This window comes from Dama dama, chromosome 3 (assembly GCF_033118175.1).
Source record: "Dama dama isolate Ldn47 chromosome 3, ASM3311817v1, whole genome shotgun sequence".
NCBI lineage: Eukaryota > Metazoa > Chordata > Mammalia > Artiodactyla > Cervidae > Dama > Dama dama.
Genome location: NC_083683.1, coordinates 71381911 through 71404160, shown reverse-complemented (window position 1 = coordinate 71404160; position 22250 = coordinate 71381911). Strand labels below are relative to the sequence as shown.

The following is a 22250-nucleotide window of genomic DNA, read 5'->3' as shown; positions in this document are numbered from 1 at the left end:
CCATGGGAACATGAAGAGATCAGCAGCTGGGCGTTCCGGAAGGTGGGGTGTCCCTAGGAGGTGGAGGGGAGGAGCAGGGCCTGCCCCTTTAAGGGTGTGCCCCTCCCCTGCCGCCTCCCTGCCGTGACCCTTGTCCACCTGCCTGCCTACCCCCCTGCAGCTGGAACCGAGAAGACGGTGTCCCCCTTCCTCCAGGTGTCCCTGCTTCCTGCTGTCAGGTAATGCCAGCCTCGACCCCCTGGACTGATCACCCCGATCAGACTGTGCTCCCCAACCTAAAGCCAGGTCAGACATCTGCAGAGGGCCCAGGCACTCCTTTCCTCCTCCCACCAGAGTGTCCCCTGTCTTGGTCATGATTCCCTGAATTCTGGCTCTTTCTCTCCTGGGATGAGGAATTGCTAAAAACAATTTCTTCCCCCTGCGTCTGGGGTTGCCCCTCATCTGCCTTTTTACCCTCCTCTCCAGCTTAGGGACATCTGGGGCCAACTTTCCAGGGAATGTGGGCATGGGGCGTGGGGGTTGGAGCTGAATGAAGCCCAATGCCGTATGTAAGGTAGGTGGGGTGGCAGTTTAGGCAGCAAGAGGCTAAGATGGTACCGACTGGCTTGGGGGCGTGTGTAAATTATTTAGAAGAAATGGCCAGGCCCAGGCTCTCCTTGGCCATGTGGCTTTTCCAGGGGCAGAGGGTGGCCCCTCCCTACTCGGGGGCCCAGCCAAGACTGACCTTTGACCCCCACCCCAGAGACCAGTGAACCATTAACTCCTCTGATGTGACTCTTCCCACTCTGGCACCTCCCCTGGCCCCACCCCCAGGCAGCTGGGCTAGGGGCGAGGGCTTGGCCATCCTGGCTTTCTATCTGACGTGGCCTCCAACTTACCTGGGCAGCTGGAGACCGAGCCCGGCTCCCCTCCATAACTCAGGAACCTCTCAGTGCCCACAGCCAGGCCTCGTGGGGGCCTGCGGTGACGGCTCTTACACTGCCGTGGGGGTGAGGCCCTGGGGGTTGAGGGGTATGAGAGAGGTGGGCTGAGGCTGAGGGGTGAGCTCTGGGGGACAGGGAGGGACGGTCTGGGCGGCTCTGGATCAGGGGAAGGCAGTGTTCTGGGTCAGGAAAAGTGCTTGCTCTAGGAACGGGTAAACAAGAGGCTGCTCAGAAGGAGGCGATGGGGAGGAAGGGTGAGCGAGTGGGGCTGCCGCTATACTGGGTTGTGGTGGGGTGTGAGGAGTGTGGGCTCACGGCAGGAGCCCCAGCCCCTTCCTCCTCGTTCTTCCAGGGCACAGTCTTCAGGATGTTCCACCAGGGGGAATAGAAGCCGGAACCAGAGCCTCTGAGCCTGTCCCCCCAGGAATGGGGCCCCCAATGAGTCATCTGCTGGCTGGCCTGTGTGTGTCGGTGGCCTTGGGCTGGGTGGAGGGCTCAGGCCCCTACCTGGGCCCTGCTGAGCAGGAACAGAACCATTACCTGGCCCAGCTGTTTGGTCTCTATGGGGAGAACGGGACGCTGACCGCAGGGGGCCTAGCCAGGCTCCTCCACAGCCTGGGACTAGGCCGAGTTCAGGCCCTTCGCCTGGGACACCACGGGCCTCCTGCTGGTCGGGGTGCACCCCCAGCTGGAGACAATTCCACACACAGGTACTAACCCATCTCCCCTCACCCAAAGTGTCATAGCCCAGCTCTTCCCTACTGAGAAGAGTCTCCTCCGGCTGCCTAGCTCTGCCTTCCTAACATCAGACTTCCGGAATCACACGTTTTTCAGACCCTGACTTGCCATCCCATCCATTCTAGGACGCAGGACCCCGAGCTGAGTGTGAATGTCTGGGCAGGGCTGCCTCTGGACCCCTCGGGGTGGGGTGACCTGGCGGGGACAGAGGCCCCAGGACCACCCCATGGGCCAGGCCCCTCGGGCCTGGGCCTCTTTCACAGGCTTCTGCTGCTGGACCATTCCCTGGCTGACCATCTGAATGAGGATGTGAGTCTTATGATCTCCCGAGGGGATAGGAGCCACGGGATTTAGATGGCCTGAAATGTTTGAAGACTCAGTAATTTAAAATGGCTACTTAAATCCAGGTGTGATCTTAGGGTACGTTATTCCAGTAAAGAAATATGTTCCCCTGTGCTCACAGTAGGTAGACCCATGCCCTGAGCTCTAAGACTGGGTTTAGGGGCCACACTTGGCAAAGCAGAGAATCCAGAGAAGCAGCCCAGGGTGAAATCTGGGGCTGGTTACCTGGAGAGGAGGCCTGAAGCGGGTAGATGGCTATCATCATCCAGAAAGTCAGTGAACGTGTTCCATGCACACCGGAGGGCAGCCAAACCCAGCCCTGAAACAGACCTGGTGAGGGTGAGCACCCCATCACAGGAAGCACTCGATCCAAGTCTGGTGGAATGTGTCAGGGCTGTTGAGAGGAGGTTTGCGTGGCATTTTAGGTTCTTCTCCCTTCTAAGATTCTGGAAGGGAGGGCTCTAGTTGTCTGACCATCATCACTAAATTAAGGAGACACCAGAGCTACGGAGGGAGGGAGATGGTGGCAGTGCTCACTAGCACCCAGTTTGCCCTGAATCATTTGCTCTGGTTTGCATATTCACTGATAGCGAACATATGCTGATTATCAGTGACTGTCCTGAGTCCCTGACGCAGCCGCCAGTGTGAGTGAAGTGGACCCTGGCAGAGACCCAGGAGTTCATGCAGTGGAAGGGCAGACACCCAAGATCCGAGTCCCAGGTCCCAGCAGTTCCCCGGTGCCTAACCGCCACCTCTACCTGCCCAGTGTCTGAATGGCTCCCAGCTGCTGGTCAATTTTGGCCTGAGCCCTGCTGCCGCTCTCACGCCTCGTCAGTTCGCTCTGCTGTGTCCAGCCCTGCTTTATCAGATCGACAGCCGTGTCTGCATCCAGGCCCCAGCTCCGAGCCCCCCAGGGGACCTACTATCTGGTCAGTGGGTGAGAGCGGGAGTGGGTGGTGGGGCACGCGAGTCCTGGGGGGGGGGTGGGGCTCAGGCCAAGGAAGGGGGTTCACCGGGGCCCTGCCTCCCCTGGCAGCGCCTCTCAGCCCCAGCCCACCTCTCAGGCGTCCCTGCAGCTCCGCCTGACTCCAGCCCCTGACTTTGCGCAGCCCTGGCTCAGAGCGCCCTGGCCGTCCTGCTGCTCAGCCTGCCCGCGCCGCTCTCGCTGCTGCTGCTGCGGCTCCTGGGGCCCCGTCTGCTGCGGCCGCTGCTGGGCTTCCTGGGGGCCGTGGCCGTGGGCACCCTCTGTGGGGACGCGCTGCTGCACCTGCTGCCGCACGTACGTGCAGCCCCTCCCTGCCCCCTGCCCCAGGGCCCCCGTCACAGGACATGCTCTCTCCCACCCCAGCCGCAGCCCGCAGCTGCCTTCTGGTGGGGAGTGTGGGTGAAGGCCACCCCGGGAGAGGGGTGTTGTCGGGCGCGGGGGGCTTCTGGAGTCTGCCGTTGACCGCCTCTCCGTCAGGCCCAAGGAGGGCAGCACGCTGCAGCCGGCGGGCGGCCGGAGGAGGACCTGGGCCCCGGGCTGTCAGTGCTCGGCGGTCTCTTCCTGCTCTTCATCCTGGAGAACGTGCTGGGGCTCTTGCGGAGTCGAGGGCGCAAGCCAGTGAGTGACACCCTATTGTCCTCTTCCTGCCGAGACCAGAGTCCTAGCCGAGAACTGGCCGCTCAAGCCGGGAGGTGAGGGGCCGAGTGCTCCTGGCTCTGACGTCTGCCTGACTGTGTGTGCGGGGCCTCATGGCCAGCAGGGAGTGGGTTCGGGCTCCTCAGCACAGACCCAGGGCTTCCAACCAAACGGGCTCCTCTCCTGAGCTCGGGGCAAGGAGAAACGGAGGGGTGCCGACCTGGGGAGACAGCAGAGGCCAGGGAGCACCCCCAAGTGCCGGAGCTGGAGCCAATGTCATTCTCGCAGCGGGCAGCCTGGCTCTCCCTGCCCCCTGGCTCTGCTGCCTCCTGCACCAGGAAGGGTGCCCTCCCGTTTCAGAGATGCTGCAGGCAGAAAAGAAAGGACCTCAGAACTCCAAGCCTGGACCTGGAGGATGGCAGTGGGATGGCCCTTCAGCCCCTGCAGGCAGCTCCAGGTGACCGGAGCACGTGAGGGGTGGGCCCTGGCTCCCAGCTCACCTGCAGCCGCCAACAGGGCTCTTGTCCTCCCTCCTGCAGAGCCAGGGGCTCAGAGCCCAAGAGAGCAGGACAGCCAGCCCCCAGCAGTCCCAGCCCTTCCTGGGCACGAAGGCCACAGTCACGGGTGCCCGGGTGGTGGTGGCACCAACATCACGTGGATGGTCCTCCTGGGAGACGGTCTGCACAACCTCACTGACGGGCTGGCCATCGGTGTGTGGGACGGGGGCTGGAGGGCGGGGGTCAGGGAGAGGATGGGCCTCTAGCTACCGGGTGGGGCTGGTAGGGCTACCGGGAAGTGGGGGGAGGGCAGAGCTCGGGGCCCCTGCCCCGCTGCCTCGGCGAAGACCCCTCTTTCAGACTGCCCACCTCCCGTCTGGCCCACCCAGGGGCTGCCTTCTCTGACGGCTTCTCCAGCGGTCTCAGCACCACCGTCGCGGTCTTCTGCCACGAGCTGCCTCACGAACTGGGTAGGAATGGCAGGAGTGGAGTGGGGTTGACTCCGTGGAGGCCGGGGGGTGACGTGGGTGAGGGGCGGCCCGGGCTCACTCCGCGCCGCCCCGTCCTCTCTCCGCCCAGGTGACTTCGCCATGCTGCTCCAGGCCGGCCTGTCCTTCCGGCAGCTGCTCTTGCTAAGCCTGGTGTCCGGAGTCCTGGGGCTGGGGGGCGCGGCCCTGGGCGTGGGGCTCAGCCTGGGCCCTGTGCCCCTCACTCCCTGGGTGTTCGGGGTCACTGCCGGGGTCTTCCTCTATGTGGCCCTCGTGGACATGGTGAGGGGTGGGGGGGAGCAGAGAAACCGAGGGCGGCGGGCACTGGGAGCCGCCTGGAGGGTGGCGGGGGCGGGGGCGGAGCCTGGCTCACCAGCGTCTGAGATGCGAGCGGAAGAGGGGGCACGGGGGCGGGCCGGAAGCAGGGGGCTTTTCTGACCCCCGACGTTCTTCTTTCCTTCCAGCTCCCAGCCCTGCTCCGTCCTCCCGAGCCTCTCCCCCGGCTCCACATGCTGCTGCAGGGGCTGGGGCTGCTGCTGGGGGGCGCGCTCATGCTCACCATAGCCCTGCTGGAGGAGCAGCTATGGCCCCTTGTCTCTGACGACTGACGGGGCGCCGGTGGAAAGGCGTCCAGGCTGCCCGGCCTTCCCCCCGGCCGGAGGAACGGAGGCAGGACGCAGGGCCAGTAGGATCAATAGGATTTTAATAAACAGAACCCATCCCCAAGCCATGACGACGACGGCTGTGCTTGCACCAGAACAGCCCAGAAACCCGGGGAGGTGGCAGGAGGAGGGCCCAGAGCAGGCGGGCGGAGGGCGGGCCTGGAGGGTGCAGGACGCTGGGTCTGGTCTGCGGGGACAGCGTTGTGCTTCAGCCCGGAGAGGAAGGGGCGGGCTGGGTCTGGACGATGCACCGAGGTCCCCCCTTCTCCCGGCTGCCCTCAGCACCCTGGGGGTGCAGGCATCCCCGCAGGGCTGCCCTTTATTGCTGCCCACCGGCATCAAACACCCCGCCGCCGCGCCCCCGCCCCCGACGCTAGCACCACAGGTGAATCCAGGGCAGGGAGGAGGGCGGGCGGGGAACATTGCTTAGACAAAGATTCCACTAGAATCCAGTGAATTGTGCTCAGTTCTCTTTACTTCCTACAACCGAGTACATGGGTCACAGGGCGGCGGGAGCGGCAGGACACGGGCGGCCCCTCGCGCCCCCAGCACGCGCCTGCACACAGGATGATGGGTCTGCAGCATCACAGGTCATGCAGGGCGCGGGGGAGGGGAGGTTCACACACAGAGACGCCCGCGGCGGGTACCGCACGGAGAACACCCCTGAATATACACAGCTGTACACGGGGACCCCCGGGCCCCGACCCAACCCTCTCCCCTGTCTTGCCGTCCCCCAGGCCGGGGGAACTGTATTGCTTTGAGAGAGCCACCCTGGGGGCTGCTCTGCCAGGCGCCCTCCCCCCCCCACCCCCATTTTGGCACATCTGCAAGACACGCGGCGGCGGCGGCGGCGGCGGCGGCGAGGGTAGGCACCCTCCCTCCCAGGCTTATGTGGCCGGGAGCTGAGGAAGGGGGCAGGAGACTTCATCCGCCTTCTTTCCCCTAGCCCTTCCCAAACCCCTAGCAAGCCCACTCCAGCCAGAACCCACCCCACCCCCCAAAACACACACACACACACAAAGCCGAGCTACCCGGGAATACAGAGGAGCAAGGAGATTGTCCGGGACGGGGGCAGAGGCGGTGGGCAGAAAGGACTGGAAGCAGAGACCCCGCCCCGGTGTGGGGTAAGACTGGCACACCGCTACTTTAGTGCAATTGGAGAGGTGCCCAGGGTGAGGGGCGCAGGTGGGAGGCGAAGCCAGGCTGCCCAGGGAACGCGCCTGGCAGGAGGGAGCGAGGGCCCAGGGCAGGCCCTCTCAACCCTGCCCCGCTCGGCCCTCCCAGACGCAGTGCTGTCCCCTCACACCTAAGTGGGCATCAGCAGCCTCAGTCAGTACCTTCAAGTAATTCATAGAGCAGACCCTCCCCACCCCAGCTCCCTCCCGTCTCTGGGATTTGGTCGCATCTCTAGGGGTTGGGTCGGGAGGAGGGGGTCCCCAAGTCAGACCCTTCCCTCTCTACCTCCCTCTTCCCAGACCACTGGGCTTGGTCCTCAAAGATCCCTCCCCTCGGCTCTTGCCCAGTCTGGGTCAAGGCTGAGGGCTGGGGCCACCACAATTAGATGGGAGGGGCTGCTTTTTACTCCTTACCCCTCCTTCAAAGGTAGGGTTCAAACGAGGTGGGCTGGGGCCCCGCACTGGTTTGCCCCAAGAGGAGGGGTTCCGGGCTAGGGTCTGTAAGGCTATTTTCCTTTGCGGCAGGAAGGGGAGGTGGGGGAATGAACACCGGGTGTGGGGAGAGGGTGAGAAATGGCAGAGGGGGAGGAGGAAGGGGCCGCCCTCGGAGCAGAGTCCTGGAGCCACTCAGACCAGGGACGCTCATGTACACAAGATCCCAAGCGTGCCTGCTCCCAGTGCCTCCAGCCTGGCCCCAACGCCCCCTCCCAAGACCCCGAGGGAGGTCTGGGGGGGTACACAGCTGCAGAACCGTTCACTCTGGCCCCACGCCCCCCCCGCCCCACCCCGCCTCTTCTCCCCTCCTAGGTCCAGGGAGTAAGAAGGTGCTCGGGTGGGCAGACAGCGGTGTTAACAGTATTGAGTTTTCCTTTGGTTACACATTGAAGGCAAAGGTGAGCTGGACTTACAGTCAAAACGGATAGGGGTGAGGAAGGAAGGGGGGCCATGGCTGGGGTTGGAGGGGGAGGCGGGCCCTCCTCTGCCCCCCCACCCCAAGGAACACGTCTAAGTGGGGTGGCAGTCCCTCCGTCTCATCTCTCCCGCCCCCCACAGCACCAAACAAAAGGAGAAGCCCCCTCCCCCAGGGGCCGCTCCCACCCCAGCCTGGGCTGTACATTCAGTGGTTTTCAGCAGTCCATGGCTCAGGGGGCCACGGGGCGGGCGAGGGGGCTCGTCCGTCTCAGCGGGACAGCGGCAGTGACCCGGGTCTGTTGGTCCGTCCGGGGACCCACAGTTTGTGCCATTTGTTTTTCTGAAGGATAGTACACAACCCTACCAAAGCCACCGCCCAATCAGAAACATCTCCCCAAAAGTCAGAAACTAAAAACTGGCTCTTTCCATCTCACCCTCTGACTCACACACCTGTTTCCCTGTCTCCTGCGTAGCCTCGCTCTGTCCCCTTCGCTGGGACCTGGGGCGGCTCCCGGGGTCCTCACTTAGGCCTTTTCTCAAAAGTGCTTATGACTTGAAGCAAGTGCTTTAGAGCTGCGGTGGGGAGAAGGGGACAGGGAGCGGGAGGGCGAAGGGAAGGAGATGATTCCTTCCCGCCCTACCTCCTTAAGGTTGGGGGGGGGGGGGCACTCTGCCTGGCTGATTTCTCCACACCCGTTTAAGTCAAAGAGGTTTAAAACAAAAACCAAAAAACTTAACATTAAAATAAATATGCAGTGGCCATGAGAATGGTCAAAATGCTTCAAAAGACACTAGGGGTTGGGGAGCCTGGGGTGGGGTGTGGGACTTCCTTTGGCATTAGGGAGGAGGCTGCCCGGCCTCCTGGCCTCCTCACGCCTGCCCTGACACTGCTGATGGTGTGCCAAAAGCGCGGCAGGGGCTGGGCAGCCACCAGAAATCTCATCCAGCAAAACCACGGGGCTCCCGACAAACACTCGAGCCTTCCTGTCGTCACCAGACACTGATGAAGGAGAACACGACTGCAATCTCGAGAGTCTAATCCCAGGGACCCGTCTCCCTGCGCACCCCCCCCCCCCCCGCCACCTAATTCCCAGCACCAAAATGAGGGGGGGGGGGCGGAACAGGAAGAAGGAGAGAAGTGAAGTCAGGGGCGAGCTCTGCAGAACCAGCAGGACGGGGGAAGGGCGGGGGGCTGCAGCCCTTAAGAGAGGTCACATTGATTGTCGTCTAGGGGAGGACAGGGTGCGCGGGGAGGTGGGCAAGAGGGGCATTGCAAGGCCCTTTGGCTTTGAAAATAAAGATTAAAACTAAAAGCTGCATACTCCTTCTTACCAATAATGGTCATTCGGAAGCTTTGAAATGGTTTAGGAACTGAAGGTTGGGGGAAGCAAGACACGGGCGGGGTGGGGGGGGAGGAAACGGGAGCAAGACAGCAAGAGGAAGGGCTGGGATGAACACCCCAGGCTCCGGGAAACCAGCATGAGGTATGGTGAAGGGGGTCTGCGAGGGAGCGGGCAGTCCCTGGGATGTCCCCCCGCTCCCCGCAGCCCACCCCAGGCAAGGGCGGCCAGACGTGCGGGGGACACAGCTGCAAAGGGTATAGAAGGTGGCGAATAAAGCACGCAGGGGCGGGGAAGGAGCCTGAGGGGACCCCCACCCCGGGAGGCCCTGCAGTGTAAACGAAGCCTGTCCAGTCCTCGGGGGCAATACTGACGGCAGCCAGACTGGGCGCGGACGCGCGCAGTGGGGAGGGCAGGACCTCTATTCAAGTTCTGTGTCTTGGCCCCTGGCTGAGGTATTGAGTGTGAGGAAGGGAACGCTGGGCTAAGGAAGCGGGTCCCACTCTCCAGGAGGCAGAGCTAGGAGATGGATGGACAGGGCGTCTGAAGGGACCAGGGCCAAATTCAATGCTACATTTAGAGAGAAAACTGCCCCCTCCTCACTCCAGCCCAGCTTGGCTTGTCGGGCGCAACGCTGGGAAATCTCAGCGCATCCCTTAGCTTGATCCCTTCTCTCCCAGCTGCTGGGGAGGCAGGGACCAAGCCCCAGTGGACGCAGACCTTCCGCCTCTCGGCGGAGGAGACCCCTGGGCCCCCGAGCAGCCACGGTCCCTAGTCTGCCCTGCCCCTCCATCTTTGGCTTCAGATCAGGAGTGACTGGGGGCAGTGGGTGCTCGGGCATCACAGAAGGCGGCAGCAGATGGGCTGGGGTGGGTGCAGAGAGCAACTGTGGGACGGGGACACAGGAGGAAGAGCAGGCTCTCCCCTCGGCACACATGCAAACACATGCCTGAAACACAGAGGGCAGACTAGGGCTGTGGTTTTGAAATGGACAGGAAATTAATTTGTTTCTTCCCCTAAAGGATAAAATGCTTACTTAAAAATTCATGACAAGCCTCAAAGTCAAGGGAGGGGAGAGCCAGAGGGGGAATGGCCACAGGCTCCGCCCTCCCAAAAGAAGTTAAAAGAAAGAAGCGGGGTGGGGGGTTAAAGTGCGTGGCTAGGCGGCCAGGCCGGCAGGGCAGGGGCGGGGCGGGGCAGGGGCGGGGCGGGGCCGGCCCTTGATTTGCACACGAGGAGCCGGGAGTGCAGGCTGGGGCCCAGGTACAGTAGTTGCTGCTTCAAGTGTTTTGCATTTGAACTTCAGGGGTGATGGGATACAGAAGGAGGGGAAAAGCTCCAGGCCCCAGTGCTAAATACCCTCCCCCCTCGTCCGCTAGCTGCCCCTGAAGGGGGAGGGGGACACCCCCAGAGTGCTCACACAGTACCAGAAATTAAGGCTTCTCACTGCTGCGGGGATGGAGGGGCCGGCCGAGCAGGGAGGCAGTGATGGGCATGGAAGAGGAGGCGGGGATCTGCCTGGCAGGGGCGGCGGGGAAGGGGCCTGAGGCGAGTCGGAAGGAAGAGTAAGGGGCAGCTGGCAGCAGAAGGGGGAACTGAGAGAGGGGACAGAAGAGGCGGGCGCCAGGCAGCGAGCGGTCATGTCGGGACACTCGGCGGAAGGGGGTGCCCTGGGGGTGCCAAGGGCCGGGGATGCTCCCTGTTGGTCCCAGAGCCCCGCCAGGCCAGGACGTGTGGCAAAGGGCCGAGCAGCAGCCCCCCAGCGCTTTCCCCTCCACCCCCAGCCCAGTCGCGTTCTCCTTTAAAGTGCCCTAAATGTATAGACTTTTCCTAAATAAATAGAACAAGGAATCAAGCCACCGGCGGGGGAGGGACACTGCAGGGGGCTACTCGGAGTAGCAGCCGTCTAAGCCAATGGCGCTGTGCCGCTCCTGGCTGTAGGGGCACGAGGCCCCGTGGGGCAGGGCCCCGCAGCCACCCACCGTCTTGGCTGCCGCGATGCCGCAGTTCTTGAGCAGGCTGAAGCTGAAAGGACTGACGGCGTCCTTGGGTGGGAAAGGCTTCATGGTGGAGAGGATCAAGGCCAGACAGTCTGCCACATCTTTGTTGGGGGCGCAGGCCAAGGCCGGGGTGTGACCTGCGGGGCAAAGGCGAGAACTGAGCCCAGAGTCCTGGATCCCTGGGCCCCCTCCACCCACCCCGGGCCCTGAGCGCTCTTCTCTGCAGAGGGGAGTTGAGGCAGGCCAGCACCCCACAGGGTCACAATCAGGGGCCATGCGGGCCCCGGGGGGCTGACAGGCAGGCTGTCCGAGTGAGGGCAAAGAGCAGGGCCCGGGGACGGGAGGCTGAGGTGTGCGGGAGGTCGTCCTGAGGACCCTGCAGGCTCCACCTAGTTCCGTCAGACTCCCCTCAGAGACTCTAGCGTATCGGTGTTGGGTCCCTGCTCTGAAGAGTTCCCTTGGGAAGAAAATCCAGTTTATTAACCAGCCAGGTTAAGAAGTCACCTCCTGAAGAACGTCCCTGACCCCAGACCCCACCCACCTTCTTCATCCACAGCCAGCACGGTGGCCCCGCGACTCAGCAGGGCCTGCACCACGGAGGCCAGGCCGTTCCGGGCAGCGATGTGCAGCGGCCTTGGAAGAAAGGAACAAGGGCAGGGTGAAGTCAAGGGGGTGGCCAGCTGCCCTTCCACCCTCGGCCGGAGCAGGCACGCTGCCGGGCGAATACCGTGAGCTCCAGAGAGCCGGAGCCCCGGGAACGGGCAGCAGCCTCCTTTCCACCTCTCCTGGCCCCCACCCCTCAGCCAAGAGCCCCCCACCCCAGGCACTCACATCTGCAGCGCGCTGTTGGTAGCATTGATAAGGCCAAGGTCTTGGGTTTCTGCCAGGATCATGAGGGCACACTTCTCATGGCCCTGAGGGAGGGGGGCAGAGAGTGAGGGCTGGAGACGTGGGAGCCGACCACGGGAGCTGAGGAGGGGGCAGGGGTGCACAGGGCTGTCCCACCGCAGACGGTCAGGACGCCCCTGACGTCCCCTGAGCCCTGTCGGCGGACCCGGGTCTCTCCTCAGGCCCTGCCGCATTCAGAGAGCCCCGCCAGCAGCATAGACGGTACCTTGCTACAGGCCAAGTGGAGGGCAGTGTTCTTGTTCTCATCCATCACAGTAAGGTCTGCCTTCCCTCGATAGAGCAGAAATTCTACAAGAGAAGGGAGGCAGAGAGGGGTGGCGCTCCCTTCCAGAGCTGGGCCAGACAGGCTCTCCCCGCTCTTGTCTGCGCATGTTTTGCATCCCCTCTGCAGAGGGTGAAACATTCAAAGACATGCCTCCTGCCTCCTAAGCCCCGCTGGCAGGGCTGACTCATCTCGTGAAAACCCAGGGGGAGTACCTCCCATCCACATGGGGCCCCTACACACCCACGGCTGCAGTCTGCCCGTTCTCAGCCGCTGTCATGAGCGCGGTGCGGCCAGTGTGGTCCGTGGCGTTCACCTCGGCCTGGTGCTGCAGCAGCATCCGGAGCCCAGAGACGTTGTCCGCAAAGGCAGCGGCGTGAAGTGGGGTCCTATGGGAAGGGGTCCGGGCAGAGTGAACCGGAAGGCCCTTTCTCCTGAGCAGAGAGAGGAAGCCAGGGGCAGGGGAGGCGTCTCCCAAGCCTCCTGCCACTCACCGTCCTTTGGCATCTCGGCTGTTCACAATCTTGGCACCCAGAGCTCCCAGCAGCATCTCTGTGGTGCTGTCCTGGTTATTAATACTGGGGGAAGAGGAAGGGTCAGCAGGAGGGACATGGGGAAACAGACGGTCTGTCCAATGCCCACATCACAGACCCTTGCGGGGGGGCTGGGGCGGAGGAAGCGCCTTACACTGCACAGTGCAAAGGAGTGAAGGGGTTTCCTTCCAGATATGAAAACGGGCTGTGTTCAAGTAACAACTCCAGACAATCTTCGTGTCCTGGGGACGAGGAGGGAAGAGTGGTGATGGAGAGGATGACACCATGGCCCCTTTCACTGGTCCTGTCCCATCTCTTGACACCCCATGCTACTTCCAGATCCGAAGCGACCCACGAGTCCTTGTCTGCCCTCCCCCACGCCCCTCTGCCCCCATCTCAGCTGTCCCCACAAAGGCCCAGAGCCACACCAGTGTAGGAGGCCCAGTGCATGGGCGAGTATCCGCTGTAATCCACCCCGGTGTCCAGGGGGTCCGTGGACAGGGCGGCCTGCAGCAGGGTCCGCAGCACTGCGGTGTGGCCACAGGCTGAGGCCAGGTGAATGGGCGTGCGGCCCTTGAAGTCTCGACACAGCACAAATGCGTCGTGGTCCAGCAGGGCAGCCAGGCAGTCCTCACAGCCGGTCACGGCCTGCGGGTGGCATGGGGGTGTCGGTCCTGAGGCTGGCCCAGGAGTAGGAACCGCTTCCCAGGCTCCAACCCTTGTCTTTGCAACAATGATTCTAAGGATTGTTTAGTCGCTAAGTCATGTCCCACTCTCTGCGACCCCACGGACTGCAGCACACCAGGCTTCCCTGGCCTTCACTGTCTCAACTATCTTCAAACTCAGGTCCATTGAGTTGGTGACGCCATCCAATCATCTCATCCTCTGTTGCCCCCTTCTCCTTCTGCCCTCAATCTTTCCCAGCATCAGGGTCTCTTCTAATAATTCTAAGTACTAAGGATCGGCATCTCCTTCCCTGACTCTATGCCATCAGACAAGCAGGATGGTGAGAGTTAACGCTGGCCCTCTGCAGTGGGAGACTAAGGAGTCAAACAACCCCACGGGATGAGGAGGCGACAGCTTTAGGGTGGGTGATGGTGGAGAAGGACCGGGCTAGTGGCATCAGCTGGGGACCCTGGGCGGTGAGCAGGTCACTACACGTGATCACAGAGCAAGGTGATCAGGGAAACGAACTGCGGGCATCAGATCCTCATCCTGGAGCAAGCATGCCAATGCCCTCTAAGACTCCAGCCCACCTACTAGACAATCTGATATCCTACTGTGCGCTCCTGTGTCCAAGCCCTTCTGTGAGCAGCCCCACCCAAAGCCCACTCACCCCGCGGTGGAGGGCGGTGCGGCCCCGGAGGTCAGCAGCGTCAGCCGTGGATCCTTTCTCTAGCAGCAGATGTACACAGTCCACGTGGCCATTCATGATGGCCAGCATCAGTGGGGTTCTACAGAGGGCGCGGGGAAAGGGTGAGGGCCTGGCAGGGCTGGGAACCCGGCACCCCACCCCAAGCTCACACTCACTGTCCATAGGCATCCATGACATCCGTGATGTCAGCGCGTTCCCCACTGTCGATCAGCAAGTGCAGGGAATCAGTGTGGCCAGAGGCAGCTAGGTGAAGAGGGGGCCCTCAGTGTCAGGCATGGTCGGGGAAGCCCGGGCGGAGGGTGGGGGTCATGGGAGGACATGGGGTGGGGAGGAGTCTTGGGGGAGAGTCAGGACTTGAGGTTTCCATCCTCCTTGCCCTGCCCTGTCGCAACCCCAGTCCCTTCAGGGTTCTGCAGGGAGCTGGGGACCAGTCCCAGAGGAGGCCTGGGGTGGCAGGGGAGGGAGCAGCCCAAGGGGCGGCCTCACCAGCAGCATGCAGGGGTGTCCACTTGCGTTTGCGCTCCTTGATGAGGGCAGAGGCGCCGTGGGCTGTTAGCACCTCCACACACTCAGTAGAGCCTCGCTCAGTGGCCAGGAAGAGCGCGGTCCGGCCCTTGTGGTCCCTCACGTCCAGGTTCACCAGCGTCTCAGCCAGTGTCTTCAGGGCTTCACAGTGACCGTTGTAGGCCTGAAGGGGTGTGGGAAATCCGTGGATAAAGCTCCAGACATGGCCCCACTCTGCTCTTGGGGCCCACGGGGAGACTCTGGGCAGCAGGCCTCCCCGCGAGCTCCTTGGGCCCCTCTCAGACCACTGCCTGCTCGCCACATCCCCACGAGAAGGCAGAAGCAAGGACGGATTCACACGTGCTGGTACCTGTGAGCCGGCCTGGGGCGGGAGGGGACGGGGAAAGCAAGAGGAAAAGACCTGGGACTCACAGCTAAGTGCAAAGGGCTGACTGGAATGGTGCTCTCTACATCCTCCAGGCAGTTAAAGGACATTTCTAAGAGCTGCAATGGACAGAACAGGAGGTGCTGAGGTTCTGGTATTCCCAAGACATCGCCCTTGACTCCACCCACAGCCATCCCTGAAGCCCCTGGATCGAGAGACCACAGTGGATTCAGCCACCCCTCGGCCTGAGAGTGCAGACGCAGACGCAGACTGAGTGCTGGGCCCTGGCCTGCCCCCTCCCCACGCCGGGCCCCGCGCGTACCAGCTCGAGGTTCTGTCTGTTGCCATAGGCGGCAGCATAGTGCACGGCTGTGTAGCCCTGCCTGTCCCGCAGGGAGGGGTCTGCACCGTTGTCCAGTAAGAATTCCAAACAGCTGGGGGACAGGAGCAGACGGTGAGGAAGGGACAGGCCCAGCCAGGGAGGGTGCAGTTTGGGAGGAGCAGAGGAGAGGGCAGAGGGGGCCCCCAGGCCGAGCCGGCCCACGCCCACCCCCTACTCGTACTGGGCTAACTCCGGCCCGTCTGACCCCAGGCCCAGACCCACCGCCTCCAGGTCTGCCCTGAACCACTCTAGCTTCAGGGCCCCCTCAACCCTTTGAATGTGCTCCTAAGGACCCCGGAGCACATCCATGAGTTACCGACCTGCTGACCGACATACTCTTCCCCACCTGCAGGCACACTGACCCCTGCCTTCTCCTCCTGGCCCATCGGGAACAGGCCTGCTCATCGCCCACGTGCCCCCAGCACCCTCCTCTGTGCGAGGCCCTCCCCAGCTTTCCCGACAGGTGCCTCCTCCCCAGACACCACTCTCACAGACCAGCAGGAACTCTACCAGCAGTAATGTTAATATTGCATTCAACATTTACAATGCGTCAAACACCGCTTTAAACACTTCACGTGTAGTAAAGCACTTAATCCTCACAATGATCCTTTGAGGTAGATACTGTTCTTATCCCTACTGTGTGAGGCAGAGAGATTAAGTTACTTGCCAGAAGTCACACAGTTACAAGTTAGGCCTCCTGCATTTTAAATATCTTTTTGTTGTTGTTGTTAAATAAATAAGCCCTTTATAAGAGTCTTAAAGAAAAATTAAGAGGATAATAGAGAGGTCCCATATATTCGTCACCCAATTTCCTCTATTATTAACATCTCACACTAGAAGGTATAAAATGCAGAAACTCGGGGTAATTCATCTTTCATCCTTACCACCTACAACAGCACTTGGTGCACCTATTAAGTAAATACTCATTTAACACTTGAGGAAGAAATGAATTTGTGTTTAGCTTTTCTGATCCTCTCAAGAAGACCATCCCTTTCTTGAAGGAAGGAAGTATCTCTCCCACTTCTGTCTGACCCACGGTGCTTGGCCCAGGATTAAACTCAGGGTGCAAGGCAGCAGCAGACGGTGGCGGGGGAATAACAGGACGGGAGTTTGCAGGGCCGGGGCAGGGCAGCCCGGGGGTCTTCTCTGCTACTCACAAGAAGGCCTCCTTCCTGCGGGACTCCTTCAGGGGCTCATCCTCTTCAGCATCGTGGCTGGAGGATGAGTGGGGCTCCGCCCTGGTGGAGGAGAGGGAGGAGTCTGGCGGGGTGCTCGGGCAGGAGCGTGGGGCTGGGAAGGGCCGAGAGGGCGCCTCACCTCCTGTAGGTGTCAGAGGCGGCGGCGTAGTGGAGGGGAGCGCAGCCCTTACAGTCGGCCTCGTTGACGCCAGCCCCGGCGGTCACCAGCGTGACGGCGCACTGGTAGCTGCCATTGGCGGCTGCATAGTGCAGTGGGGTCCTGGGGAGAAGCACAGGAGCAGGGAGGAAAGAATCAGGGACAGGTCCACACGCAACCAGAGGTGCAGCCAAAAGCTGCCCTGAAATGCTCTCCCTCCTTGGTCTCCAACTCCCCACCCTGGCCTCCATCACTCCCCCCATCACTGGTCTCTCCGATCGGGCGCCTTCTCTGCATACACACACTCCCGCACATTAACACACCTTCCAAACTTGTCTCTCCGCCTCAAGTCGGCTCCACTGCTCAACAGCAAGTTAAGACATTCAACATTCCTGAAAGGAAGGAAGGTGCGGGTTAACCAGAGAAGGCGCTTCTGGGAGGAGCCCCGGGTTTCTCCCCAGGGAGGGTGGAGGGAGGGCGGACCTGGACAGCCCTTTCTGCCACCTCCTTCTCACCCGCGAGAGGCGAGCCGCTCTGGGCAGGAGAGAAGGAGGGGTCCAGACCTGGGGGAGAGGGAGGGATGAGAGCTCACCCTCCGGAAGCAGCAGCATGAAGACAGGTACGGCCAAGGTTGTCCGGTGTGTTGATGTCGAACCCAGCTGAAAGCACGTGCTCGTTGCTGAGCGAGGATACGATGCTGTAGAGCTGACCTGTGGGGCCGGAACAGCCGCAGGTCCCCCCTGAGGGCCTGGCCGGGGCGGGGACAGGGCCCCTGCCCTCCTGCCCTCCGGCCCACCCTCAGGCCAGCGCGCTCATACCTGAGGAAAGGAGCTTACGACAACAGTCAGAGAATCCAAAGAGAACCGCTAAGTGCAGGGGAAACATGTCGTGGATGCCGCGCCTGGGAGAAGCGGAGGGGCTCAGTCCTCGGGGCGCCAGCTGCAGCCCCACCGCCGGCCCAGGCCGGGGGTCTCCGCACTCACCGGGCGGTATCCGCGCCGTTGGTCATGAGGGTGCTGATGAGCAGCTCGTGTCCGTAGCGAGCGGCCACGTGCAGTGGCGTGTTCCCAAATTTGTCGGCGCAGTCGATCTCGCTGCCTGAAAGGGGGCAGCGCACGCACAACTGAACTCACCCCGAGGCTCCAGGCCACGCCCGCGTGCTAGGGAGCCACCGTCCGAGGGCGCTGGGCAGGCGGAGCAGGGCCACGTCCACAGGCGCCTGGCTCCAGAGCTCCCGGGGCCATCCTGACTGGGGATGGCGTGGGAGGTGGGTGGAGGAAGAGGGGGCTCTAGAGGCGTGTTCTCTGAGGAGAGAGAAGAGGTCACAAAGTCTCCCAAGGCCATACCGTTCTGGATGAGGATCTGGGAGCGGGTGAAACGGCCGTGAATGGCAGCCATGTGCAGAGGACTCTTCCCTTCTTTGCTCTGTGGAAACACAGCATTTTTTCCCCTGGTGGAAAAGCATGGAGCGTGCCCTATTCCCCTTCCCAAAGGACACATCTTTGAAGACAAGGTAACCACATAGGGACATCTTCTCAACCCACTTTCTCCTGGGAAGGTCTGGTCAACCCAGGACACAACCCAGGACTCCCCAGAGAATTATCCAGAGGGGCAGATACGGTCAGCACCCCCGAGCCAGGGTCCTCTCCCCCGAGTCCCAGACGCCTCCCTTCAGGCACCTGGTAGTTGACGTCCGCCCCGTTATTGACCAGCAGCTCCAAGCACAGCGCGCCATTGGTGGAGACTGCAGCCACATGCAGCGGCGTGAAGCCCTTGTCGTTCGGCTGGTTGACATTGGCTCCTGCATTCACCAGCTCGATAGCCACAGCATCCTGGCCCAGGTAGCAGGCGATGTGCAAAGCTGTGTTTCCAAAAGCGTTGGGCTCATCAATCTGGATTTCCAGGGGTGAGGGTCAGGGGATAAGGGAGGTATCAGTTTAAACAAAGTGGAAGCCAGCACAGATAGAGTCTCAGAAATCCAACAGTGGCCTCAGACCCCTCAGGTTCCCAACCCAGAGACTGAAGTCACTTCTGCTTAAGACGAGCATTATTCAGATCCTCTCACCACATCCCCCCAACTCCCCAAACCACACCAGGAACCCCAGCACCCTCCCATTTCCCGAAGAGATTCCGAACTCCAGCTCCCTGGCCTCACCCCGGGCTCCGCCACGCTCTGCACCCTGACCTCAGCCCCCATCCGGAGCAGGTACTTCACCACTTCAATCTGGCCACTGGCAGCAGCTGTATGGAGCAGCCCATAGCCCTTGCGGTCCTTGCAGCCGAGGTCTGCGCCCCGTGCCACCAGCAGTTTCAGGACCTCCAAATGCCCTGGGAAGGGAGCGCATGCTCTCAAGGACGTGGAGGGTGAGCACCTCCAAAGGCTGCAACCCCCCATCCCCGCCCGAGGAGCCCCAAATCCTGCTCACCCCAGATCCTCCCCTCACCTAGAAAAGCCGCCCAGTGCAGAGGCTGCCGCTCCTTTTTGTCACAAACGTTCAGGCTGGCTCCCTTGTTGAGGAGCAGGTTCACCGTCTGTAGCAGGACAGCAAAGGTACCTGTTCAGAGCCAGCCTCCTGCCTTCAGCGTACCTGAGAGCACCTGAAACGGCTGAGGCAGCCCAAAGTCTCTGCTCTTGGGCAGAACAGTCTGGAGAACTAGGGGGAATGGGGGAAGCAGGCACTGAGGAGAACCCAGACAGAGGTGGAAATCTGAGGTAAACTCCAGAGAGTCTCTTCAGGTGATCTGGCGGCTTCTGAACTCCTTCAAAGTCTTCTAAATGTGCTGAAGGACATGGACCCTCCCTTCAGGAAAAAAGCATGGAGGCAAACATCTTCCATGCAGCTTCAGAGGTTTTATCACCCTCTTGAGGTCCAAGTCAAGAATTCCCCTCTAACCCAACCATTCATTTGGTGCTTGAGCCCAAGTATTTATATACTCATCTGGGCTGCTGCTGCCCAGGCCTAATGGCCTGCAGGCAGGGGAAGGGGAGCGGGAAGGCAGGCGGGCAGGAAGCGGGGCGTGGCCCGGCGCGGCCCTCACCTCCAGATGCCCACTGTGCACCGCGTGGTGCAGGGCGCTGCGCCCGCTCCTGTCGGCCACGTTGAGGCTGCTCAGCAGGGGTGCCAGAGCCTCAGCACACTTGGTGGCCCGGTTGGCAGCAGCCACGTGCAATGGTGTCTGCCACAGCTTGTCCCGGGCATTCACATCTGCTGAATGTGCCAGCAGCAGTCCCAGCACCTTCTGTGGAGGGGCGGAGGATGAAAGAGAAGACAGAGGGGGAGCAGGACGTAAACCAGCAGGAGACGAGGGGCGAACCGGCCAGCACAGAGCGCGCGTCCCCCTCTCCCCGTTACCCCAGCACAGAGTTACTCCGTGCTTTTCCAACACAGTGAGCATTTCAATTACCCACTTTCCATCTTCTGGATCTTCTTTGAGCTTAAAATCTTCCCTAACTTGCTGAGGAAAACATACATCTCTTCCTCAAGTCACCCGCTATTGTTTCCCAACCCATACCCTGAAAATCTTCACCCACACATACAGCCACTACAGAGCAGATCCCCACACAGAGGTTCCTGACCTCCCACCACTTTTAGGAAAGATGCAAGCTCCCACTACATTAACGCCCTGAATACCCTCTTCTATCCTTCCATAGGCATCAAAATCATCTCCATTACCTAGGTGAGCAGATACTGGCTCCTCTCAAGGAGGAGAGTAGCTAAAATACCCCTCCTGTTCACCACCCACCCCATTCCCATTCCCTAGTGGCTGGAGCCAGGGGAAGTGACTGCCAAGCCAAGAGGAAGGTCATCTTTTCCCGCTCTTCAGGGTTGAGGGGCCCAACTGATGAGGTATGTTTGATCCTTGCGCTGTCAACTTCCAGGCTGCCTAAGGGGCAGGGATGTCACAAACCACTCCCCCCCACCCTACCCCTCGAACACAAGGAAAGAAATCTTAGTGCCCAGAGGGGGGTCAGACTCCAAGGTGGCCCCCCTGGGAGGGATGAGTCACTAAGGCCTGGCAGCGGGGCCCCCTGCAGTCTGCCAGCCCAGTGTTAAGCTCTCCCCTGACGTCACATCAGCTGGCAACACAGCCCCCACCCCCCTCACCAGCCAGTTCCAGGGGTAGGAGGGAGGGGCCAAGGTCTGGTCTCCTCCCAACCTGTGGGGCAGAGCCTAAGGCGCTCCAACCCTGTCATCCACCTTTAACCAACTCGCCCCCTTCGGAAGGGAGAAAGGGGCGGGGAGGCCAGTACCTCATTTCGGGAGGCAGCAGCACGATGAAGAGGGGTCAGCCACAGTGTGTCCTTAGCGTTGACATTAGCACCTGCAGGGACACAATACGCTCTTCTGGTGGGAGTTGGAGGGCAGGTGGGGAAGAAAAGCCAGAATCAGGCCAGGAAATCTAGATGGAGACGGAACCTCGCCTGGACCCAGCTGGACCATCCTTGGATACAACAAAAAGGCTCCTCCCTCAGGCCCCTCCCTGGGCGCCACACCTTCCAGCTCCCCACTTTCACCTGACATCAGTAGCAACTGGAGGATGGGGACATCGCCTACGTAGGCAGCAGCATGCAGTGGGGTTCGCCTCTCTTGGTCCTGGTAAGGCAGAGAAGAGGAGCGGCTATGGGGGTGAACTACCCAGGACCCCAAGTCTTAGTGCTCCAGGCCTTTCCCCACAGCCTCTTCGCACAGGTTCTCTGGCCTCTTAAACCCCAATCCTAGGTCAAAGCCAGGACCTAGGAGGGTGGAGTCAGGGGGTCGGGGCCACCGGCGGCGAAGCAACCTCCTTCCAGGAGGGGTGGGGGCGCTGCAGACACGGATGGTTCAGAAGAGAACACCGTTTCTGGGCATCCTCAGCCCTCCTCGTCTGTGCTCCAAGCCTGCCCTGCTCTTCATCCCCAGTGTTCAGCAGTCGCCCATCCCAGGGTGGAAAGAGCTGCGGCCTCCCCCGAGCCGAACAGACACGGAGCCGCCCCACGCGTGGGGAGGGGTCCTGAACGCCAGGGCCGATTACCGGTTCGCCATCCTCCCTGATCTCAACTCACCAGCACATTGATGTTCTCCTTCTGCGAGAGGAGGGAACGCACTTCCTCCACATCTCGGCTAAAGATGGCCTGGACCAGGGGCGGCTGCAGGGAGAACCGGCGTTCAGCGAGCGGGCCGGAGCGGAACCGGGGAGGGGGGCGGGGGACCCCGGGTCTGAGATGGGGGGGCGACGCCGGAGGGGCTCGGCTCTGGGGTCCTGGCTGCAGGGGGCTTCCACGGTGTCTCCGCCGGTCGCCAGGCCCCCAAGGACACCGGCTCGGTTGAGGGGAGCGTGGCGTGGGGCGGGGCGGGAGCCCCGGGCTCGGGCCCAGCCTAGGCCGCACATCCCCGGGCTCGCGTGGCGGCGGCGGCGGGCCCTGGAAGGAGGAAGCGAGCGAGGACAGAAGGGCTGACCTGGTCCGTGATGCTGAGGATCCCCATGGCCCGGCCCGGGCTCCGTCCGCATCGAGCTCCCGGCGGCGGCGGCGGCGGCTCCACCGGGGACACGGGGCGGCCCAGGCGGCGGCTGCGGCGGCGGCTGCGGGGAGAGCGCAGCCCCGCCTACCGGGGGGCGGGCGAGCGGGAGCCCGCAGCGCTCCCTGGCGGCCGTCGGGGGCCCGGCCGCAGGGCGCTTGCCGCGCAGGCCGCCCCAGGCCGCGGCGTCCTCCGCCCAGCCCCGGCGGTCCCCGCGGCCTGGGTCCCCCCCACCTCGCGCCCCGGTTCCCCAGCTCCGCAGGCCGGCCGCGCCGGGCTCTTCGCTCCAGTCTGAAGCCCCCGGGGGATGCTCCACAAAATCCTCGCGGCTACTCGGGCCTCGGCCCTCCTGCGTTGCCTTCCAAACTG

General features: G+C 62.1%; 2 protein-coding genes across 6 annotated transcripts; one reads left to right on the top strand and one right to left on the bottom strand.

Moving 5' to 3' along the window:
- Nucleotides 1-79: 79 nt before the first annotated feature.
- On the top strand, nt 80-5355 carry SLC39A5 (solute carrier family 39 member 5). Of its 4 annotated transcripts, none has more exons than XM_061132215.1 (11): nt 80-218; nt 1276-1633; nt 1787-1970; nt 2770-2932; nt 3113-3282; nt 3466-3606; nt 3985-4081; nt 4164-4334; nt 4511-4591; nt 4701-4891; nt 5074-5355. In XM_061132215.1, exons 2-11 carry the CDS (start codon nt 1350-1352, stop codon nt 5215-5217), a joined length of 1626 nt encoding a protein of 541 aa, XP_060988198.1. In that variant the 5' UTR covers nt 80-218; nt 1276-1349; the 3' UTR covers nt 5218-5355. The 4 variants fall into 4 exon arrangements, with proteins under 4 accessions (XP_060988198.1, XP_060988186.1, XP_060988203.1 ...); XM_061132203.1 differs by having other exon boundaries at nt 3913-4081; XM_061132209.1 differs by lacking the exon at nt 80-218 and adding an exon at nt 850-989 and having other exon boundaries at nt 3913-4081.
- ANKRD52 (ankyrin repeat domain 52) lies at nt 5296-21933 on the bottom strand. 2 transcript variants are annotated; one of them, XM_061132191.1, is made up of 29 exons: nt 21822-21933; nt 21428-21511; nt 20900-20978; nt 20636-20706; nt 19423-19623; nt 18828-18915; nt 18569-18711; nt 18063-18275; nt 17730-17808; nt 17367-17481; nt 17202-17284; nt 16976-17093; nt 16707-16775; nt 16366-16506; nt 16206-16286; nt 14989-15100; nt 14714-14785; nt 14264-14465; nt 13933-14020; nt 13739-13856; nt 12831-13050; nt 12557-12644; nt 12364-12447; nt 12113-12258; nt 11813-11895; nt 11530-11612; nt 11240-11331; nt 11088-11155; nt 10699-10835 (listed from the first exon to the last, which is right to left on the bottom strand). In XM_061132191.1, the coding sequence occupies exons 1-28, from the start codon at nt 21846-21848 to the stop codon at nt 11097-11099; spliced, it is 3039 nt and encodes a 1012-aa protein (XP_060988174.1). In that variant the 5' UTR covers nt 21849-21933; the 3' UTR covers nt 10699-10835; nt 11088-11096. The 2 variants fall into 2 exon arrangements, with proteins under 2 accessions (XP_060988166.1, XP_060988174.1); XM_061132183.1 differs by lacking the exon at nt 11088-11155 and having other exon boundaries at nt 5296-10835.
- Nucleotides 21934-22250: the final 317 nt, after the last annotated feature.

Excerpts from the sequence above, each read along its gene's own strand:
- ANKRD52 (XM_061132183.1), bottom strand. The coding sequence starts at position 21,848 with ATGGGGATCCTCAGCATCACGGACCAG. Across the intron at positions 16,287-16,365 it reads GCCTCTGACACCTACAGGAG|GGCGGAGCCCCACTCATCCT; the intron begins GTGAGGCGCCCT and ends CTCCTCCACCAG. Across the intron at positions 13,051-13,738 it reads GCACCGCCCTCCACCGCGGG|GCCGTGACCGGCTGTGAGGA; the intron begins GTGAGTGGGCTT and ends TGCCACCCGCAG.
- SLC39A5 (XM_061132203.1), top strand. The coding sequence starts at position 1,350 with ATGGGGCCCCCAATGAGTCATCTGCTGGCTGGCCTGTGTGTGTCGGTG. Across the intron at positions 2,933-3,112 it reads CCCAGGGGACCTACTATCTG|CCCTGGCTCAGAGCGCCCTG; the intron begins GTCAGTGGGTGA and ends GACTTTGCGCAG. Across the intron at positions 4,592-4,700 it reads CGAGCTGCCTCACGAACTGG|GTGACTTCGCCATGCTGCTC; the intron begins GTAGGAATGGCA and ends CTCTCCGCCCAG.